Source organism: Galeopterus variegatus, unplaced genomic scaffold, assembly GCF_000696425.1.
Source record: "Galeopterus variegatus unplaced genomic scaffold, G_variegatus-3.0.2 Scaffold1923, whole genome shotgun sequence".
NCBI lineage: Eukaryota > Metazoa > Chordata > Mammalia > Dermoptera > Cynocephalidae > Galeopterus > Galeopterus variegatus.
Window position 1 is genome coordinate 196,369 of NW_007728034.1, and position 22,054 is coordinate 218,422.

The window sequence follows — 22,054 nt, forward strand, 5'->3', positions numbered from 1 at the left end:
GCGGGAGCGCCGCCACACTCCCAAGTGCCGCACTCTACCAAGTGCGCCACCGGGCCGGCCCAACAGGGAAGTTTTTTAATTCAAAAAAAAAAATGTTAGTTTTTGTTTTCATTTTTAAGAAAAAAAAACCCTTAAAGACTTAAATGTAAAAGCTAAAACTATAAAATTCTTATTAGAAAACATATGCAAAAGCTACATGACACTGAATGTGGCAAAGATTTCTTGAATATGACACCAAGAGCATAGGCAACAAACAAAACAGCAAAATTGGACTTCATCAAAATTAAAAACTTTCATGCACCTAAGGACATTATCAAAAGATTAGAAAGACAGGTGACCTATGGATTGGGAGAAAGTACTTACAAATCACATTTCCAATAAGGTATTAATATGTGAATATATAAAGAACTTCTACAACTCAACACAACAAAAAAACACAATTTAAAAAAGGGCAAAGGATTTAAAACAGAAATTTCTCCAAAGAAAATATACAAATGGCTAATAAGAACATTAAAACAATGCTTAATATTGCTAATCATGAGGGAAATGCAGATCAAAACCACAATGATATACCACTTCACACCCATTAAGACAGCTATTATCAAAAACTGAAAAAAAAAATAGAAAATAACAAGTGTTGGAAAGCAAGTGGGGAAATTAGAAACCTTGTACATTACTGCTGGGAATGTAAAATGTTCCAGGCACTGTGGAAAATATGGTGGTTCCTCAAAGAATGAAACAGAATTATCATATTATCCAGCAATTCTACTTCTAGGTATACAACCTAAAGAACTGAACACAAGGACTGGAACAGATATGTGTGCCACCATCTTCATTGCAGTGTTACTCACAATAGTTAAAAGACGGAAGCAACACAAGTGTCCATGGACAGATGAATAATTAAACAAACCGTGATGTATACATATAATAGAATATTATTCAGCCTTTAAAAAGAAAGAAATTCTAACACATGCTACAACATGGATGAAGATTGAAGACATACAAGTGAAATAAGCCAGTTAAACAAGGGCAAAAATTGTGTGATTCCACTTATATGAGATACATAGATTAGTCAAATTCACATAGTTAGTTCAATAGTGATTGCCAGGGAAAGGGGAGAAGGAAATTGCTTAATGGGTAGTTATTGCTTAATGGGTACAGATTCTCAACTGGGCAAGATGAAAAGCCCTAGAGATATATGGTATTGATGGTTGCAGAACAATATTAATGTATTTAACGCCATAAAACTATACAGTCATCCCTCCATATCCACAGCTTCCATATCCACACCATCTGCATCTGCAGATTCAACAAACTAGGGATCAAGAATACAGTATTCACAAGATGTGAAAACTACAGATAACCGAGGGCTGACTTTTCACATCCACAGGTTCCACAGGACTGACTGCAAGACTTGAGCATCCACAGATTTTGGTATCCACAGGGGTCCTGAAACTAAGGGATGACTGTACACTTAGAAATGGTTAACATGGTAAATTTTATGTTTATATTTTACCAAAATGAAAAAAACAGGGGAAAAACATAGCTTACCAGTTCCTTAGCCAAGTAATCTGCCAGAGTATTTAGAAGCTTGTAATATACTTCAAACCATGGCAGGTAACTGTAAAAAAATAAATAAATAAAATGTATATATGTATACACACATATACATACATATGTATAATTTAGAATCAAGAAACAGGCACACAAAATAAACATTAAATTTCTATCATTTCCAACAGGTTGATCTTGGAAGGCTGAAAAAACCATACTCATAGTGATGCTCTATTTACTTTTTCAGTGAAATTTTACATATTATCTATTATTAGTTCTCATAAAATGAATCAGAATACAAAGTTCTATTATAAAAGTGGTTCACTGCACACTTCTATTTTATATCAGCAGTATCTAAAATTATTTAATTCTATTTCATAGTAATCAGTAAAAGCACTCATAGGACAAAAATTAACGACTGTAAGAAGATATCACATAAAAACTAATTTTAAAAAGCTTTTAAAACAAAAGATATAATTATTTCTTCTTAAATATTACGGAATTGATTATATAATGCAATAGAACTATGTGTTTAATCAATCACAAGTGATGTTTAAGGTTCATGGAAAGATTCATATTATCTTTTAATTCTACTTTCCCACGAGCTTTTTTGTTGGTTTGTTTTTGGTGGCTGGCCAGTTTGGGGATCTGAACCCTCGACCTTAGTATTACGAGGCTGTGCTCTAACTAACTGAACTAAGCAGTCAGCCTTCCATGGACTTTTTGAAATACTCTCATATGCAAGAATTTTCTTCTTCTTTCTTCTTCTCCTCCTCCTCCTCCTTCTCTCCTCCTCCTCCTTCTCTCCTCCTCCTCCTTCTCTCCTCCTCCTCCTCCTCATTATTATTATTATTTCTTCTTTCTTCTTCTCCTCCTCCTCCTCCTTCTCTCCTCCTCCTCCTTCTCTCCTCCTCCTTCTCTCCTCCTCCTCCTCCTCATTATTATTATTATTATTATTATTATTATTATTATTATATATAATTATTATTATTTAAAACTTTTATTATTTAAAACTTTTAAAAAGATAATTGCTTAAACAAAACTAACAACAATACATTGTGGGATTTATTTTATTTATTTATTGTAGCTCTAGAAATATTTATCGAATAAAAGAACAAACAGAAATAAAAGAAAGGGAGGTCAGATGGAAGACAGGGCATGGCAGAATACAAAAGGATGCACCTACCCCCCCAAAAAGAAGGGATGTTTAAGTAGTATGGTAAATTTCAAAATAAATATCCATAGAAATATCAGGAAGCCTACTCTAAAAATTATAAACACTGTAGTTTATTATAAACAATATAGTTCAGTAGCTTACTATCAAATATAAATTAACAGTCCTACCACCCGATGTTTGAGGACATACACACAAAAATACAGGTTTGCACTGAACAAATATAAAAGGAACTACAAGTAAACACAGACAAGAGAAACAGCAGAAGATAACTTCAAAATTAATCTTTACTATCCTTAGGAGCTGAATAAAGAGCAGGATGCTATTTTAAAAACTAAATTAAGAAAAAAGAAATTATTAGAGAATAAGAAAGAGCTCTTAGAAATTCTAAAAGCTGAAAAAATTAAAAATAATAGAAAGTTTAGGAGATAACTCAAGAAAATCTCCCAGAAACAAATAGATAAACAGATGAATGAGAGAGAAAATATGAAATATCAGTACATCAATGTCAAACTATCATGTAGTTGACTAAAAGTAGTTCCAAAAAGAAAGAAAAGATGAAAGAAAGAAATTAAAGTTCCTTATTTTAAAATTACTGGAAAATTTCCCAGAATTTGAAACATGAGTCTCCGGACTGAAAAGGCAACTAAATGAAAAGCACAATGAACGAGCCAAACCAGAATATCATCCTTATTTTAAAATTACTGGAAAATTTCCCAGAATTTGAAACATGAGTCTCCGGACTGAAAGGGCAACTAAATGAAAAGCACAATGAACGAGCCAAACCAGAATATCAGTGAAATTCTAAAAAAACAGGGGATAGAAAAATGCCTAAGAGCTTCCAAAGAGATAAAACAGGTAAATTCAAAATGTCATCGAGCCTCTCAAGAGCAATACCGCAAGTTGGAAGACAATGCCTTCAAAACGCAGAGGTTGAATTCTTTGCACCCAGAGTTCTGTCTGGAGAAACTATCAATGACGTGTGAGGATACAGCACTTTCAGTCATGCAAGGACTCTGAGACTCACCCCCCTAACCCATCCTAGAGGATGGCTTCAACAAACTGAGCGAGACCAAGAGGAGGCAATGCTGGGATGCAGGAGACCAGAAATCTAAGACCATGGAAGAAGAGTGCGGCTACGGTAAGAGTTGTGCAAAGGCCTAGAGAGCAACCAGTTCAGACTGAAACAAGAATGAAGGCTTTAAAAGGAAGGTGCTGGAACAGAGTATTTACAACAAGCTTGTTGACAACTTTACGTGAGAGCCTGGAAAAATCTGGATAGGTATATGACAAACCTGTGACAGCTTTGGGGGAATCTGCAAATCAGAAATTAATATTGGTAATCTAAATTTTCATATTTAAATTATTCAACTCTTGAATTCCTAGTGCTTAGATGCTTATTCTACTTTATCTTTCACTTACAGAAAAACAATAATTCTTAAGACTACCAATACTGCTTTTATATTATCAACTCAATATAATACAAATTAGCACATCACAGTTTCTGTATTCACTGTAACTCAAAAGAAATAGTTTTCATGGAGAATGTCCTTCTACCATACACATGATAGTTCCTTACAATGTAAATTCTTTCATTTGTAGTCATTTCATACATTTCAACTTTTAATGACCTAAAGAAATTACTATTTCAAGAACATTTCAATGTGTCACATAGTTCAGACCTATATAGATAAGATGAGACCTAATCTATTCAAGAAACATGCTGGTCTGTATCTACTCTACTCTCAAAGAGCTTTAAAGAAAAATTTACTGATTTTAGGTAACTGCAAGTCTACCTGTTAATCATTATGTTGTCATTTTCACCTTATTTAAATAATGTGAAACTTTACTTAAACCTAACTCTTCTTTCCTGGCCTACTATAAAAATAAAAAATATAATACATACTTCATAATTACAAGTTATTACAAGATGAGATAATCATTTTCTTCCTAGATCAAATACCTTAACATTCCTTTAAGTGTTTTGATTTTCTCATCTTTACATATTATTTTTCATTGTTTATCTTTCCCTTTCAATTTCCTTTCAAATTGTGAAGACAAATGAGAACCCATTTTTCATTAAGAAGCTAATTTATACGTATACATATATAAGATAAATAACTTATCTGCAAGATTATTGTTTAATAATTACTATATCCATATTTAGGTTACTTTAAAAACTTAACCCTTCTTATTTGTACTAAGCATTTTATTATCAATATAATTGCTATTTTTTAAATATCCACGAAAACTAACATTTACTGAATTTTATCCTGGTACCTGGCTGTGATTTTATTCATAAATTGGATGGACACTATTTAAAAACAAGCTTACCCTTATGAGATGTTTCACACAGTCATCTCTAAGTCCCCAACATGTTTTATCATTTCTATTTGGGGAGTGTAATTCAATAGTCAGTTATATGCCCACCTGGGAGGTATAGAATAGAATTTAAGAATCACAGGATCTATGTGTTAAAATAATTGGAAGAATAGGAAATAAAACTTCTTAAGTACTAATATATGTATGACAGTATGCTAGGTACTTTATATGTCATCTCATTCTTATAATAATTCTTTAATGTATATTTGACTAAACTAAGGTAAGGCAATTTATTCAAGGTCACAAATCTACCAAATGGAAAGCTTGGGATTAGAACTCTAATCAACCTGACTGAATAACACATGTTCAGGGGTCCATGACACACAACCCATGATCCAGTGTAAGCATGTATTTCTAAAATATCCAGCCTTGGAATAAAAATGAATAAGTAATGATGAGACATTTTCAGGTAATTAAACTGTGACAAAATTCATTCTGGTTTAATCTTAAATCAACCTTATAATTTCTATCCACTGAAGCAAATTCTCTCTTCCAAAATTTGTTCATTTGTTTAACATTTAGAGCAATACCTCATACCTTTTAAATTATAATTTGTTCAGATGGGCAAATTTCTCAGCAAATAAAGATCTATTTAATTTGATTATTTTATCTAACATTTTGGTAATTCCTTCCAATCTGGGGTTTTGGTACTGCTGCATCGCTGTGGATAAAAACTTGGGAAAAGATATGGACTGCAACAAAATGCCTCCTAAAGTAATATAAATCTATTTGTCAACACTCTACTTATATTTTGACTTAATGAGAAGACTGATTATTGCATTATTTAGCCAACATTTTTCTCTCTATATAATTTGTTTGCAACATAGTGGGACAGACTCTTTCAAATTTCTATTACAGCACTGCCTGATACACCAGTATGCACCATCACCATAAAGAACCAAGTGTAGTTATTTACATGTGCTCTTTGTGAACATGTACTAGCTCCGATAACTAACTCCTTTTACAGAGTATGTAGCATTCATGCTTTTTAACAAAACCATCACTTATATCAAAGTTTAACTACTTTGTAAATCCAGCCATGCTCTTAGAAATGTCAAGGAAGCAAGGATATTTTCTGCTGCAAATAAGCATCGGCATCTAGAGCAGAGGGTGCAAACTGCTGCCTGCAGGCTGCACCTAGCCCAGTGGCATATTTTGTTTGATCAACACAGGCTGTTGTCTAATTGAATAAGTTGCCAACTTCAAAATCTGAGATAACTCACTTAAAAGTCTGGAGTTCTTATTCCTCTTAAAAATCTGAAGAAATTGCAATGCTGGCCACACATTTTTCACTGTGCAACAAACGTCTAGAGCTGAGTAGTGGCTTCTGTCTTTAGATATGGCATGTGCTATTCAGGCCACTGTACTTACCCCAACTTCCTATTGTTAGGCACCTAACCTGCTTCTCTAATTTGAGTCCCCTACCTGGTCCCTTTTGGGAACTGAATTCATAACCCCTGATATGAAGCAATTGCTCAACAGAAAATCCTACTGCTCATTTTCTTATCTGATAAGAATATGGTCCAAGGTACACAAGGTAGTGCGATAATTCCAATACGTAACTAGATTCCACTGCATACTTGAAAAGTCAAAATGCATGGTAAAAGTAACATCCCTTTTTTAAAGAAAACTATGCCCAAAACTTTTGATCTGAATATATATACACATACACACATACATAAAATAAATATTGTAAATTATACAAGCTTACCTTGCTAGGGTAAAACATGTTATTCTTGTGTTTTCATTGTTGTGGTTTCTTAGGTAATTTTCAAACAATATATGTTCAAAGCAATTAATTTTTAACTAATGTATAAGTTCTTAAAGTGACTAATTATAAGTTAAAATATTTTTCACTAAATTTTATAGTCCCAAAGACAGTCAAAATCTGTTTTCTTACAACCAACCACAAAAATCCTAGGAAGTTAAAAAAAATTTACTCAACATATTAAAACGACTGAATAAGATATTTTATTTGAATTTTTAAAAACTAAAAATGTAATTTCTTTAAAAAAGAATAACTGTGATTCTCATAGTCTTACAAACACATGTAAATGTAAAACGAATACATTAGAGCCAATTATTTTAAAACTAAAGATTGGAGATTAGTTAAAATTTCACTGTAAGATTATTTCCTTAATTTTCTGTAAAAACATAAGGCAGAAGATAAATGCAAAAACATAAGGCAAAAGATAAATGTATCTATAAAGTCATGAGTTCATTTTGTGGCAGAAAGAAGACTTCCCCCACACTTGTACTTCCACTACAAAGCTGATAAAACTTTTACATTCAAAAGCCAAAGGTTAAATAAAGGAAAGGAAATGGTTTTTGTCAAATAGTCAGGTAACCACTAACAGTCTAAGGGATCAGCAGGAACCTAACTTATAGTAATCAAATAAAACTAAGGAAACTGCCTTTCCGTAGAAAAACGTCTAATGTCTAAAGGCTGTTTTTCTGTCTGGAAAATTGACACAAAATGTGTAAAATTGAAACATTCTGCTTCTAAGGGATTTTCCCAAAGGAAGAGTGTGAAAGCTTCAAGTTTGGTATGAGTTAGAGGGGGTAATGGGGACTACAAAGGTCCTAAACATAAATCTGTCTTCCTTATTAGAGCATTTCATTTTGAACCCTCAGCAACAATTTTATAGTTGTAAAATTATGTTAATCAAATTGGGGGGAAAAGTTATTTCTTGCATTTTTGTTAGCATATAAAAGCAATTCTAAATACAGATAATGGCAAGATTTAAATTAGTAATATCTCAGTATATTTTTGAAATCTTGTTAAAACTAGGATAGACGGCTCCTAGAAATAACTAAGGCATATAATGGTCACTCATAATCAAATATCAACTTTTGTATTAAATACGCCTAAATTCTAATATTTCTTCTAAAAAAGTGAACAAAACGAATAGAAATCCATTGAAATACACTAATTTTTAAATCTTATAATAGCATAAATCCAGGAGAAAAAGAACACATGGTTTTTATAGCATTGTGTATAAATTCTCTCACTTAGAACTCTATAGAGCAGTTTTTTAAATAATGTATATAAGTCACTTAATAGAGTACTTGGCTATAGTAAACACTAAATGATGTTGCTGTTAATTTATTACAATCATTAGTATTATCCTTAACATCTTTAACTTAAGAGTCTCTGCTATTCAGGAAATCCAACCAACAAAGTTATTTTTTGCTTGTCCTAATGAAAATGTTCTACAAATTTGCACTACTTTACTTTGTATTAAAATATCTCAAAATTCCTTAAATGTATATCATTTTCATTACGACTACTCTTTTTAAAGGACCTCAAATATTTTAAACTGTTCAATATCAACACTCAAGAGACTCCTATAAATATTTTTCTTTTAAAATTTTTAGATCATTAAAACACAAACTCAAACATTAGAGGGTAACTAAGAAATAAAGATTTTTTTGTGAACATATATTGAATATCTATAGAAAAAATTAGTTTTAGGATATTGTAAAGACAATAGGAGAAACACCAATTAATTTCTATCCAAGAATCTTAATTCATTTGCTACTAACAATGAACCCTGAATAATCAAACCAGTATTATCTCACAATAGAATACCTAGAAATAGAGTATGCTTCAATATAAATGCACTAAGTTTAGAAAAAGGACAGCTTCAAAGACAAGGTAATAAAATGTTTAATATTCAAGTCATTATATTTCAGGTAGAGAAATAAATAATGCATTAAAAATAACCTATAATCAGAGTAGAAATAATCTTTGTACAAAATCTCAATTTATAAGGAAAGAAAAAAGGGAAATAACCAATTATCAGATTAAGCATGTGCAAAACTTCTGGCCACTTACGGGGATAATATGAAAGCCACTGTAGCTTTTTCATTTATGAACTATTTTAAATAAATTCATTCATTTTATGAATTGTGATTAAAAACCACGGTTACTCATTTAGTTTGACATACTATAGAAAATTCTGTAAAATTATCTCAACAAATCTTTTAGAAATAAGATTGCAACTAGACACCAAAATGTAAGCATTAATTAGGTGTCACAAATGTAAGTGGCTTTTATTTTCTTTTCTAAACTTCTCTGGATTTTCCAAATTTTCTATAGAAAAGTATATTACTTTTGTTATTAGAAAATATGGTTAGAGACATATTTCTGTGATTTGCTTATGCAAATATTTGTCATATTTCTCCATAAACTTTAGTCCTACTAAGTACATGGATTTTAAGACCAGAACACTCCTATAACACTGACTGCAAACATGACTCTACTGCTTTGGCTGACCGCCAGTAAAGACTGTACTCAGAACAACATCACAGTCGGCCTTCTCTCACATACCTCTGGAAGCAGCACAGCCTGTGAGAAGAAGATTAGCCTATAAATGGTGAGAACCGATTGTATGAATCAATTGCATGAATAGCTCATCAAATAATCCTGCCTTACTCTCCCCACTCCCCCCAAAATTACTAACTATTCTAAGTCTTGGTTTTATATTGAAATAAAACAAACCTTTTTCTACTATTATCTTAAGGTTACAGTGAAATTAAATGACTGATGTTGGAGGGGTAAAGAAAGATAGGAAATGAATTTTAGATGTAGTCTCATTTCTCCAACTACCTCATAAAGCATTTCTACCATGTTCAACATTTTGTATTGAGTACAGGAAAACGTTAATATCTGGCTCCAAGACTTGACAGTCACACCCCCCACCCCGCAACCAGCAACATTTTTTTCTTTCCCAAAGGTCATTCTTTCATACTGTGATCCCAAATTTCAAGGGCAGAACCGTCCACCCTTCCTATTCTCAATTCTGCTACACCACCATGATCAACAGACTACCTCTGGAGGACCTGTACTAAACACTGACGAGAGACTTGCCCATCCTGCAAACACACTATATATTCTACCCGACAAAAGATGATTGATCTGGCTAAATTCCCATTAACTTTTCATGTGACAGCTATAGTGCCACATTTGTAGTTCATCATCTATATAATGGTAACATCTCAGAGAAAAACTGATTGAAATGATTTTTGCTCATTACAAAAAGCAGGTAAATGCTGAAGTGTATAAAGTAAAAAAAAAAAGAATGGGGATATATCCTTCTAGACATTTTTATAAGTATATACAATTGTACATTAATAAATAAATGTTTGTTATGTACTAGCTACTTATAAATTATATACACATTTACATACATATATAACTTGTTCCTTATAACTATAAAAACATAGTTTAAACATTACTTTTAAATTTTTCATCATTTCACAACATATCAAAACATTTCTCCTAGTCAGAATGTATATGTATACAATTGTTCCTAACAGCTAAGTAATGTTTCACTGTCTTAGTCATTCACTCATTCATTTATTAATTCAACAAATATCTATTAAATCTATTAAGAATTCACTATGTGCCAGGGACTGTTCCTTATAACTATAAAAACATAGTTTAAACATTACTTTTAAATTTTTCATCATTTCACAAATCAAAACATTTCTCCTAGTCAGAATGTATATGTATACAATTGTTCCTAACAGCTAAGTAACGTTTCACTGTCTTAGTCATTCACTCATTCATTTATTAATTCAACAAATATCTATTAAATCTATTAAGAATTCACTATGTGCCAGGGACTACTATAGATACTGGAAATATATCAGTAAACAAAACAGACAAAAATGCCTACCCTCATGTAGGTAATATGCTGGTTGGGGGGCAGAGTCATGCTCAGAGGCAGTATTGGGGAATGTATGATAATACACCTAACCAATTCCCACTGAGTGACATTCATATTGTCACCAATTTTTTACATTTATTTTGTATTATTTTTTAAATAGATAAATGGTATGTATTTATCATGTACAACATAATGTTTTGAAGTATATTTACATGGAGGAATGACTAAATCTAGCTAATTAACATATTTTGGCTACTATAAGTCATATTATAATAAATAACTTTGTTCACTCTTAGGAATATTCCTGGGATTTAAATTCCTAGAACTGGAATTACTGAGTCAAGCAATGTAAGATTTAAAAAACCCGATAGATATTATTAAATTTCCCTTCAAATGGTTATGCCATTTTATAGTCCTACAAACAGCCCATGAAGTGTGATTCCCATCACACTTATTAAAAAAAACTTTTCACTTCTACCAATCTTAATGTGCTCAGTTCTTTCACCTTCAGTAAAGCTGAGCATCATTCACAGGTGAATACTCCATTTACAATTCCTCTGTAAGTTATTCAGACACTTGTTTTTCTACTGGGTTCTTTTTCTTACTAACTTGTAGGTGCTCATTATGTATTGTGGCTATAACCTCCTGTTACAGTTGTTGTTAATATTCTTCTACCAGTTCATTATTTATACTTTAAATTTCCTTATTATATTTGTCACCAAATGAAAAGTTTTCATCATTATGCGGTCGAATGTGATGATCATTTAGGTTTCAGGATTCCATGTTAGGTATATAAAGGCTCTCACCACCACGGTAATTTTTTTTAAAGTTAACAGTATTTTCTTCTAGTATATTTAGTGTTTCATCCTTTCTTTCAACAACTATAAAGCTAAATCTAAACTGGTGAAGGATCAACACACCAAGCAGACAAACTGGGACCAAAAACACCACTATTCCTCTCACTATAGCACAGAGATTTGTCAAAATTATTTTCCAAGAGATACATTGATTATAGCTTACAAATAGATATTTACCTATCCATAACAATTTTCTGAACTCCATTTTATTTGGATTTTCTCTTCACTATGAAAACTGAATAGCTACTTATTTTACTGGTTATCCCCTAAATTAACCGTTCTTAAAGAACACCTTAGCAGAGTCTTTTTCAGGTTCAGGACAAAGATTGAGATATGCCATTAAAATCTTAAAAGAGCAATTTTTTTCCTAATTTACTAGGAAAAAATAAGCTGGAGGATAGAATTTTCTCAACTTAAGATTTTCCTCTATGATTTTTCATAAAGCTTTGACACCTCCCATTTCTTTCTCTTTTTTTCTCCTCCCATTTCTTATCTACCAGAAAGCACTGTCAAATGACAAAAATAAATGAAGTGTAAAAGAATAATTTTTTAAAATAAAATTAAGATTTTCCTCTATGATTTTTCATAAAGCTTTGACACCTCCCATTTCTTTCTCTTTTTTTCCCCTCCCATTTCTTATCTACCAGAAAGCACTGTCAAATGACAAAAATAAATGAAGTGTAAAAGAATAATTTTTTAAAATAAAATTTAAAATAATCAACAATGCTTATTGTGAATGGTTCTCTTTATTGGCATACATGATTTTACTTTCAGTTTTTACATTTATATAAGACAACCATATTTAAAACTAGTCCTAATTCAGGGCTGGCCGGTTAGCTCAGTTGGTGAGAGCACAGTCTTGTAACATCAGGGTCAAGGGTTTGGTTCCCTGTGCCAGCCAGCCACTAAAAAACAAACAAACTACTCTTAATTCAAAGAATACTACAACATTCAGGTGTTCTTCCACACATACAAGTTTGAGAACCGGAGATAAAAATAACTTGATTACTGTAACTGTTTTAGAATGTTTCCTCGAATTAATGACAACTGGATTGCAGACATGGACACTACACTAATCTTTCAGTCATGAACAAATAGCTACAGTTCATATTTTGTATAAATATTTTGAAGTAATGTTGGCTTTCCTAAATTTAAACAGAAATTTCTAAGAATGTTTATTCTACAAGCACATTTATATTCTGGACATTCAATAATTATTTGTTAATTATTAACAGGTTCAATGTATTCCAAATATTTTAAGAATTAAAAACAAAGAAAAAAGATCAGATTCTGTAACTATAAATAATATCAGGAACTCAGTTTGGAGGCAATGAGGTAAGCTATAAAATACAGATGCAAATGTTATAGAATATAATGTCTATAACTTACTCTCAAATGGATCAGTAAAAACAATAATGATAGAGGGAGAGAGACAGAGAATTTGCATTGTGTGTGTGTAAGGGGGGGTGAGAAAGAAGGGTGCATTTTAACAACTGATGAATCTAGTTTATGCAAGAGTTCATTGTACTATTGAAACTTTTCTGTAAATTTAATTTTTTAATAAAAAGTTCAAAAATTCATAAAGAAAATTAAGAAAGCATATACAGCTTTGTTCTATTAGGGCAAACTCATCTTGGGCAGAGTGCATGAAGTTATGCCCCCCTTTAAATGGTAGCTTTTGAACTTTCAGTACGAAACACAATGATAAAAGGAGCTGTCCCCAACCATTCCCTCTGTCAACCCCACCCCCACTGCCCAACCAACCTGCTCCAAGTTGGAACAATCAACCTAGACTTTGAAGCATAACACTCTTACGGATAAAGCATAAACTTTAAATTGACTTATTATCCAGATGAAAAAGTTGTGCCTAAAGAGAGAATGGTGGCACATTCACATTCTATTACTTATTTTTTTTTAACTTTATTTTATTTTGTCAACATACAATGTGGTTGATTATTGTAGCCCATTACCGAAACCTCCCTCTCCCCTCCCTCTTCCCCTCCCTCCCAACAATGTCCTTTCTGTTCACGTGTCATATCAATTTCAAGGAATTGTTATGGTTGTTTCTTCTTCCCTCCTCCCCCCCAGGTTGTTTGTGTATTTATTTATTTATTTTTAGCTCCCACAAATAAGTGAAAACATGTGGTATTTCTCTTTCTGTGCTTGACTCATTTCACTTAATATAATTCTCTCAAGGTCCATCCATGTCGTTGCAAATGGCAGTATTTCATTCTTTTTTATAGCAGAGTAGTATTGTATTGTATAGATATACCACATTTTCCGTATCCACTCATCTGATGATGGACATTTGGGCTGGTTCCAACTCTTAGCTATTGTAAAGAGTGCTGCAGTGAACATTGGGGAACAGGTATACCTTCGAATTGATAATTTCCATTCCTCTGGGTATATTCCCAGCAGTGGGATAGCTGGGTCATATGGCAGATCTGTCTGCAATTGTTTGAGGAACCTCCACATCACTTTCCATAGAGGCTGCACCATTTTGTAGTCCCACCAATAATGTATGAGAGTTCCTTTTACTCTGCAATCTCGCCAGCATTTATCGTTCACATTCTATTACTTATAAAGCACTGAAGCATTTACTTTTGAATAAAAATTGAAAGAATTTTCCCACTCTAATATTCTGAGTAAATTAATAACCTAATGCTCAATGAATAATACAAATGTAGCTAAAATAACAAATGAAAAGAGGAGACATTAGATTTATATTTTCTCTGCAATGTAACTAATTAGCAAATTAAATGTTCTTTTCCTATAAGTATTTTTCGAGAATCTATTTTGACCAATATCCATATTATAATAACGATATATTTCTTTAAAAATTTTTAAAACATCTCATGGCCAAAGTAAAACCTCTAAACACTTCTGCCCAGGGCCAGCCCGGGGCTCACTTGGGAGAGTGCGGTGCTGATAACACCAAGGCCATGGGTTCGGATCCCTACATAGGGATGGCCGGTTAGCTCACTTGGAGAGCGTGGTGCTAACAACACTAAGGCCACAGGTTAAGATCCCCTTACCAGTCATCTTTTTTAAAAAATAATAATAATAAAATAAATAAATAAACACTTCTGCCTAGGACCACCAGTTTGCAACTTTTGTCTTAAAGCAGCAATTCACTTTTAAAAATTCAAGTTCTGGTTCAGTGATGGAAAAGAACACACATTAATTTAATTGAATTGTATGCATCCTATTTTGTATGTGAAACACATATATTATTTAAAACCATGTCTTAATATTTCATTTGCAAAAATAAATCCACAAAAACCAATCTTTATAAGAGTCAATGCTTTCAAAATTCCACTATGTTACTGGTAAATCTTTAAACCCAACTGATTTTATATATAGAAAGTAAGGAAAATTATTTTTTCAACATACTTGGATTTAGAAAAAATACAAATTATATTAGTTTTTATTTTGGCATCCCACATATAACAAAGTACAAAAGAAAGATATAGTTAATCTATTTTGCATCCATTTTTCTTTTTTACTACAAATACTCACCTAAGGATGCACAAACAAATTTTGCCTCCTGATGTAAGTCTGCAGAATCCAAATCTCTGTTTACTTTCAATGTCTGTCAGTACAAAGGTAAAGTGCTGTCCAACTTGATTTTGAGACACCCTAAAATATAGTAACATTATGAGACATTAAGCCTGTCGGACAATTTTCTAAACAAAAACAAAAATATATTTACATGTGGCACTAGTTTCACCTTTCCAATCAGTTGGTTCTTGAAGCTATGTTCTAACACAAAATGGGTGTGAAATGTGTAAACTAAATCATGAGTCAAACATCAAAATGAGTTGTAATACCTCATAGACCGAGCAATTCAGCAGAGACTAATCTCATACTATGAAATCATAGGGTAGTTCACCCTAAGTTTTCATAAACTATAAGTACTCATAAAATATTACATAAATTATCAAAATAATTATTATCAAAACTATAGAATTAAGAAGCTAGATGTGACTGGGTCTAGCTTTTACTAGACTTTAGCCTCTCTTTTCTCAATTATTCTAGAACTTCTTAGATAGCAAATCGAGTTGCTTTAGAATCTAATGGCACACGCCACCAACTCTGTTTAATTGCTTCTCCTGTTGACATTCTCACCCAATAAAGTACCATACAAAATACTCCTGGTATTTTTTTAGAATTCTCTTTTAAAGCTACCAATACACTGAAGAATTAACGTCCAAGTACAAAATAAAAATACAATTTCTACAAAAAAAAAAAGCTTACTGATTAAGCTGTAGGATTTTTAGCTAATTTTGAACAAAGTATTACACTTCCATAACATGTGCCATGTGTATAAGGGACAATATGAACCATCAGACTGAATCTTTATTTCTATTCAGAATATATGAATATATTCTTGGTACTGGCTATAATCCTCCATTACATAACCATAATTGGAACTTCTCCTTGTCTCAAAATAAAATATTCATGGCACCTAAACCTTGGTTTTGAAATGGCCATAGAAATTGTGAAAAAAGAACTAAGTTACTACCTGTGTGCCAGTTCTACAAACAGTTTAGTCAGGCAATATTGCATTTCAAATGCTGGTTATTTTACAAATACACTTGTAAATGGACAGTTTTTTAACAATTTTTATAACCTTCAAAGCAAAACCTCCAGTGGCTAATATGCCCTCCAGTGCCCAAGGTTCATAATACATAATATCCTTTCATAGCTTTTCTTCCTTGATTTTACGCTTACTGTTAATTTGAAAATTGCAGCTTGGCGGGGGTGGGGGTGGGGGGGGACACAACTAATTCCCCAGAAGTGAGATAAAACAGAGTCTCACTCATCAGCAATAGTTATTAGTATCATCAGCCCATCATTCAGAAGGTTTTATCTTCAATTCAGTTAAGTTTTAGTCTCACTAATCTTTACTTTAGCAAAATATTTTCCTAAAATAAACTTTCTTTTAAAAACCCCTCATACTACACTCTTAAAAAAACGGATAACAGGGTGTGAAAATCACATGAAAAACAATAAATGAACTGTTACTACACTCAAAAGACTATATATTCTATGAAATTCCAACTACATACAAGTAGTTCATTCAGTATTTGTTTAGTAAAATACAAACATAGTGAGATTTTCAGAACTGCTAGAAGGGTTTCCCTGTTGTCTTCCATAATATTGCACTATTTCTATAAAGCTATTCTTGGGAGACAACTAGCCGTGAGTTTCACATCATCACACAGATGGTCTTTTCAATTAGGATGAAGTGAGATAGAAATCAGGATATATACACCTAATTTCAAAAGACACAATTCGAAGGCTTTAACCAAGGCCATACTAATATTTTTTTTTCTGCTAGTGCTTACAAATGTACCTGAAGAATAAAGGGAAGAAATATAATCTATTGGCAATGCTGCTTTAAGACTCCCAACCCACCACAGTGGGGAAAACAAGAGAAATAATAATTTAAAAGGATTATTTTATTACAAATATTATTTAATTTTAAATCTCTAGCCTTTTTTATTAGAAGCAGTGAAGAGAAGGTACATTTCATTTTCTAAAAAAGCAAACGTAATCATTTAAAAGTGTGCACTAAGATAAGCTAAAGTTATTTCAAATGATGACTTATACTGTACCTTTCAACGTCAAAGGGGAAACAGAATTTTGGCACGCTCTGAAGTACTTCCTACAAAGGCAAATTAAAAAAAAAAAGTTTTAGAATATTTTTTAAAGATGCATTTAAAACTTTTTTGAGACATTTTCTAGAAAAAAAAAATAAGTTTGTCTCTTTTCCTTAAGAAATTGCATAGGTTCCTAGACCAAAATAATTGATTATTAAAAAGGAATTAAGTTTGTGCTTTGGCAGATTGCACTGACAATGCCATGGAAGCCCCAGGAGGGAAAGGCCTGGCCTGAAGGGTATTAACACCCTTCACATCCCCGCTGGGATTCCCTTCAACACGGCCATATGGATTTTACAAGAAGCACCACACCATATGGGTAAGCTACGTCTGCTGCTACTTGTACCACAGACTAACCATAGGGACTTCTGACAGATCCTGGCTCAAAAATATAAATGTTGTTTCAATTAAAATGCAGGCAGAGAAAAGGGAATGAAGTTGGCAGCAGAATGAATTACTGAGAGGTATAACAACTCTACACGCCCCATAGTCAAGCAGTTTAAAAAAAAAAAAGAAAGATTTTTTATAGCTAAAGAAAGACATTTATACCTTTCAGCTCCTGATACTAATTTTTATCTTAAACAACACTGCTAAAGAAATGTTATCTAAAAACAAGCCTTTAAATTAAACATAGCATCTATTCTATGCACTTTCATTTAAGAATTGTCTAATATGAAAATCAATGTTTTAATTAAACATAGAAAATAATCTGATTGATTTTGAAACCTTCAATAATTTTATAGTCATTATAAAATAATTTCAAAACCTATCAGAAATCATATGCATTAACAATTATAACAAAATGCAAATAATTGTCAGCGTTTGTCCAAAAAATGTTTTTAAAAGGTCTATTTTGCTATATCTGAAAAACCATTTCAGATTAACTCTGATTCAAAAGTTAAACTTTGGAATTGAAGACATCACACAAGTTCAAAGTCAGGTGATTATACAAAACAAAGCAGAGACTGATGAGGAAGTTTCCTATTAAAAAGAAAAAACAGCAAATATCTTAATGCACTAGTCATGCCCCCCAAGAAAAATACCTTAGCTACCACCTCTCTACCAATAAAACTTGCATCCAGAGAAATCATCAATATTTGAATACTTAAAACCCTATATATAAATATAGCATTAAGTGTTTTAAAGTAGAATTTCTTGCATTCATTTAAAATGTACACTGCAATAGGGTACCAATTAAAAATAAAACATTGTAAACTTCCAATACCAATACCTAAGAAAGCTTCAAGTGCCTTAAGAACCCACAGAAACAGAAAGAAAAGCATCATGTAAAAAAAGCAATCTTCTATTCTCAGGGCAGGGTACCCTAGTTTGCTTATGAATATGTACCTTTAAATGTCTGAGCACAGAACCCATATTCAAGAAAGCTACCTATTTTGCTGACAATATATTGTTAAATGTAATTAAAGGAGTCACTAAACTTGAAATAACTTAAATTACTTAAACTAAAAAACAGTTCATTACAAAGGAGAACAGTTTATTTTCATGTGACCATTGCTTATCCTTATCTTGTGCTGCATAAAGGGAAGCCATTTACCATATTTACTACACATCTGAACACTATTCATATATCTTCCTGCAAAATTGTCCACATAATTTCTGTAACAATAAAGAACACATATTCGAAGTTCAATGTCTGCCTCTAAATATGCCAAATTAGTAATATATTCCACATCAGTTTTAAGACTCAAATTAAGAAGAATGCTTCCCAGTTAGCTGTTCAGTCTTTCACACCCTCCCCCTCCCTTCTTCTACAAGTAACACACATACACACACTTCTGCAAAACAGCCTCAGCTCGCTTCCCAACTGGCAGAAGCATCCCTCAGGGGACAAGTCTTTAAACCTCCGCACTCTTTAAAATTCAACCAGCCAGCAGGTCTATAGACTAGTGTATAAACAGTATAGACAAAAAAATCCTCTCTCAGCTTATGTCAGTGACAAAGCAGCTCAGCAGTTGACTGTTTCTCCCCTGACAGTATAAGCTGGGTTTACACAGATCAATAGCTGGAAGTCCTACCTAGCTCTCGGGGCTTGGTTTTCTTCTTTAATTACAGGTGCTATTCAAACTGAAGTTAAAAAAAGAAAAGAGAGGGAGAGAGAGAGAGAAAGAGTTGGAGGGAGAAATAAAATTAATGCAAATAGCTCTTTTGGATTTTTTTTGGATAGCACTAATTGAAAATTATACTTCTACATTTACTGGAAGCATTCATAATGGCTCTAGTTTTTCCACCACACAGTGTATACACACACACACACACACACTCACACTAATTTTAGGTTGGCATCTATAGTTTATGTGAAAGGATTAAGATAATATTGAAGCATTCATAATGGCTCTAGTTTTTCCACCACACAGTGTATACACACACACACACACACACACACTCACACTAATTTTAGGTTGGCATCTATAGTTTATGTGAAAGGATTAAGATAATATTCGCCAGAAGTTTTCAGTTTTCCCCTTTCTTACAGGCTTTTGTTTAGCCAAGAGAAATTATCTGGGTTTCAGAATCCTCCTAAATCTCCAAAACATTTTATTTTTATACAAAAGAGCATATTGGCTAACACATGTCAAATGACAAAAGTAGAAATAACAAAAAGAATGGAATATAATTCAAAGTTATAAATAGCAAAATTCAAGGGGTAATAATACATATTTCTGTATATGTCCTAAAAACAACACATCTACTATTCTATTAATGACCAGAAACAAGGACTGATGAAAATTTATACATTGGGTTTTTTTGGTCCCATATTAATGTATCTCTGGTAATAAACATTATAATGAAATTAATCTCATAAGAGAAAAGGGAGAGAAGAAAGTAGTATACTAAGTCTTTGTCCCATGAGGTTACCATTTAGCACTATAAATTGATCAACTAAAAGGGGAAACCAGCATTTAAGAAAGACCCTCGACTTAAAAAAAAAAAAACACTAAAATATGTAAAGTTTACATGCTGATCAAAGTTCAACAACTGCAAAAGCTTTAGAATTTCTCTGAGAAAAATCTAAGATGAAATATGTCATTGTTGATATCAATAATTCTTTTTACTCTTTCTCAACCACTTCTTTCCCCACCATATAATGAAATGCTGGTGTTCTCTTAAGTTCCATATTCTCTTCTCTTCCCTATTCAATAAGGTATACCTGCCTAGGCAAATCTCTTCTACACCCATGGTTTCAACCACAATTACTGAATCTCTTAGTCTTACAGTCTAGACATTTCTGGGAACTCAGGAACTATACCTAACCACTTTCTGGCATCACTTTCTAAATATTCCCAGACACCTCAAGTTCGTAATGTACAAAACTGAAGTTGTTATTTTAGTTACGATCCTTATCACCTAGAACAGCAGCACCACCTAGCCAGTTACCCAAACTAAAAACACGGTAGTCATCCAGACCCCTCTGTTTCCCTGACGCCCATATATAATCAATCATTCACCAAATCCTTCAATTCCACTTCATAACTATCTTGCTCCAGACGTCCTCGAGATGGGAGGGTAGAAACAATTAGAAGAAAAATGAAAAGGTATCAGAATCACTTTGGAGGATTTTTCAAAACACATTTGATTGCCTAGACTGTAAACCCACAAGCGTCCTGCAGTTTGAACTCCACCTATAACTAAGGAATAAGACTAACAGTGTCAGTTAAGGGTACTTAACGTATGTAAGTAATAGTTATACTCTCACAGCAAGAAGTGACAAGGTAAACTTGTCTGGGGACTGTCTAATTCAACATTCACCTCAAGGACTCAGGAGTCTTCTCTGCTTCTGCTCCGCTGGGCTGAGTTTGCTTTGTCCTCAGCTACCTTTACACATGGTCACAAATAAGCTGCCAGAGTTCAGCACATCTCATGATGACACAGCAGTGTCGAGTGAGAGAAGCAATTCTTTCTGTGAGTCTCTTTTTATCGGTGAGGAAACCTTTCCCAAAAGACTTTCCCATATAATTCACCACAGTGTCACAAGCCACCCCCAGACTCATCACTGGCAAAGGAAATGGCTAGCTATGCTCAGTTTAGCCTTAGACTAGTTAGAGGAAAAGTCAGGATTCAAAACCATACATGTTCCAATAACCATCACATGTAATTATAAAGAAGCTTGAGAGAAGTATATTTTCTTTCTTAAGAAACCTCACAATAATAATAATCATATAATTAAATTTATAATAAAGCTCAAGAAATATATAATATGGTATTATATAAGAATAATTTTCAAATATCCATAGTTTTATTTGTATGAATAACACTTTCAGAACGATTTTGCAACAACAAAGGGGATACTTGTCAATTTTTATCAAATTTTTCACAAAGGCTATGGATTTCTAAAAAGATGATTATTTAATTTTGAATATTATCTCCCCATATAAATGAGAATTAACTAATACTATGTATTCATTCAATCTATTTGTGTTTACACAAGGTAGTTATTTTTCCTTGAAAGAAACATGCACTGAGCTATTTAGCCACAAGCACGTTCCATAGCACAGAACCGAGATTCCCAAACCGTGCACTGAGATGTTCCGCAGCACCACAGCGAACTCTCAACGACACCGCCAGATATTTTAAATTTTCAAGGGAAACGCAGCTATACTGACAGTAATTAAATCATGATGCATTTTATCAAATGGGAGAATTACATTAATATGGTAAATTACATAGACAGCTTCTTTAAATATCTTTTTTTTTTAAGAAGTGTTCTAAACATACGGAATTTATTTT

General features: G+C 32.6%; 1 protein-coding gene across 1 annotated transcript in view; it reads right to left on the reverse strand.

The window, feature by feature from the left end:
* DENND1B (DENN/MADD domain containing 1B) overlaps positions 1-22,054 on the reverse strand; it is a gene marked incomplete at its 5' end in the record, with an annotated part of 253,597 nt that overhangs the window by 144,232 nt on the left and 87,311 nt on the right. Inside the window, 3 exons of the mRNA XM_008579612.1 lie at positions 1,552-1,621; positions 15,162-15,281; positions 17,264-17,313. Of these exons, the coding sequence (XP_008577834.1) occupies positions 1,552-1,621; positions 15,162-15,281; positions 17,264-17,313 (240 nt within the window). The remainder of the gene's footprint in view (positions 1-1,551; positions 1,622-15,161; positions 15,282-17,263; positions 17,314-22,054) is intronic.